The sequence below is a fragment of the Pterocles gutturalis genome, unplaced genomic scaffold (assembly GCF_000699245.1).
Source record: "Pterocles gutturalis isolate BGI_N339 unplaced genomic scaffold, ASM69924v1 scaffold7619, whole genome shotgun sequence".
NCBI classification, from domain to species: Eukaryota; Metazoa; Chordata; class Aves; order Pterocliformes; family Pteroclidae; genus Pterocles; species Pterocles gutturalis.
Window position 1 is genome coordinate 20018 of NW_010130528.1, and position 2268 is coordinate 22285.

Sequence of the window (2268 nt, forward strand, 5' to 3'; positions counted from 1 at the left end):
CCCGGGCAGGGCGCTGGCGGTGGATGTGCCACGCAGGCTGCTCATCGCAAGCAGACGCCCGAATCGCCCAGCACATAGCAGGCGGTCTCAGCTTTGTGGGGGGAGGCTCAGTTTCATGTCCAAGCTTTTATCCCTGCCAACATCCATCCAGCAGCATCCCACCGGGGGATGCAGGAGCCTCGGGCAGCTGGAGAAGTCACATCCCCCTCTGTGACGGGGCTTCCCTCTGCTCATTAGCCAGCATCCCATCTATCTGTCTGCAAGCTCCTCCGTCAGAAATGGGGCTTCTCCATGACCACAGCGAGGCAAAGATTTCCCTCCCTTCACACTGCTGTAAAACAGTGAGAAATAAGCCGGACAAGGACAGGGACAGACCTGCTGGGCACACTAAAGCCCTATCAGATGTCTGGTACAACCTCTCTCCCTCCAGTGATGCTCAGGACAAAACTCCATCCCATCTTGGAGCCACATAGCCCCAAATCCCTTCTGCTACACTGGAAATGAAGAACGATTTTGCTGCTGAGGGATAAAAGCTCCTAAACCCAGGGCTGGCCACCCCCAGCTCCTGCGCGGCCGGTCCAGCAGCCCCGCTCCAGCTCCAGCCCACTGGTGAGGCTGCCCCTGCCTGAATCATCCCCGACACCCAGGTCAGCTCAGATGTAATTATCTTGAAATACAATGAACATCATAAATTTGCTGGCTTTTGAGGTGCAAAGGCTGGCAAACACACGAGGAAGGTGACACACCGCTCCTCCCACCAGCTGTGGGTGCACGGGCTGGGACATGGGCACTCTGACAGCAGAGGGGTGCCCGGCAGGGCTGGCCGGGTGGATTTGGGAACACCATGCCCCAGGGATCCTGCCCGTCCAGCACTGCTGCTGGGGGAGGAGTGGACGTGTTTATGTCTGCCTGCTCAGCTGAGTGCCGCGGGGCCGGAGCACCCTGGGGAGCAGGGAACAGGGTTGTGAGGCTTGAGCTGGTCACCTCCCCTGGGGCTCTGGTCCCCTAAAAGCCCCTTGGGTTTTCTCTGCTTTACACCCTGAGAGAGGAGCAGGAGCGTGGCAGTGGCAGAGACGCAGGGAGCAGAAGCTGGAAAGCATCTCCTGAATACTAAACACGGCGTGGAGCATGTGCGTCTCGCACTCTGCAAGAGCTGGAGCTCACCCATGGCATCTTCTCCATCCCATCCCTAGAAAGCCACACGCTCCACTCCTGCAGACGGGCACCTTCACTGCATGGTCCTTCTGGAAATTACATGGTCAGGCACATCCCAACGGAAATGAACCATTGAGGAGCACCCAAGTGAGACCTTACCTCCCACATAGGCGATGGAGAAGCCCCTCTTGGCCGTGTTGCGGTCGGTGTGGAGGACCAGCAGCAGCTGGTTGCTGCTGGAGGTGATGGGTGCCAGGCTCTCCCGCCCACACCACTGCCCCAGGAGGGACCCGTTCTCGGTGCCACCATCGAACGCAGCCAGGTGGTCGTAGTCACAGCTGCCCGTCAGGCTGCTCCGGCCCTCCAGCTCCATGTCCAAGAAGAACACCTTGATCCGGTAGCCGGGGGGCAGCTGGATGCTCCACTGGCACTTGAGGTTGTTGGGGTAGAAGTTGGGGTACCGAGGGCTGGAGAAATTCCCTTTGACGGCAGTGAACACCTCCTGGCACTCGCCTGCTCAGGGAAAAAGGGGAAAGGAGAAAAATGAAAGCAAAGCTGAACCCCCTGGGTGTGGATGAGCTGGCAGATGAGCGGTCACTTGTTTTATTGCTAAAGGATGCTCTGCCCTTCACCTCACTGCTCCCCAGCCTTGCGTTTGGCCAATGGACACCCATCAGTTTTGGGGGATGGCAGTGCCCAAGGTGGCCAAAGTCCTACAAAACCAAATGGGGGAAAACCCATATCCTCAGGGAACAGCATGACCACGGGAGAAGGGCAGCTCTTGCTCAAGAGAAAGACATCCCGGGGTCTGGGATAGCCACAACGATGCCATTTGCATCGCATGGTGATTTACGCTTCACACCATCATCCCACAAGCTCTCCCCAAAGGCCTCCCCCTCCACTGTCACCTCCTCCTGCTGCCATGGGCAGGAGTGCATCACTGCCACCACCCCGGGGACCCATCCCCACGTCCTCCCCACTGCCTGCCAACCCGAGACCCCCACACCTGAGTAGAAATGGGCCTTGAAGCCCCTGCCACCAATGTTGAAGTCCGACTTGAAGAGGATGAGGAGGTGTGGGGTGGAGGAGATGGTGCGGGGCGGGCGGGCGCTG

At 58.9% G+C, this 2268-nt stretch overlaps 1 protein-coding gene across 1 annotated transcript in view; it reads right to left on the minus strand.

The window, feature by feature from the left end:
• The window catches only part of CDCP2 (CUB domain containing protein 2), a gene marked incomplete at its 5' end in the record, with an annotated part of 4262 nt that extends 2004 nt beyond the window's left edge, over positions 1-2258 (minus strand). Inside the window, 2 exons of the mRNA XM_010080251.1 lie at positions 1315-1668; positions 2162-2258. Coding sequence (XP_010078553.1) covers positions 1315-1668; positions 2162-2258 — 451 coding nt within the window. The remainder of the gene's footprint in view (positions 1-1314; positions 1669-2161) is intronic.
• Positions 2259-2268: the final 10 nt, after the last annotated feature.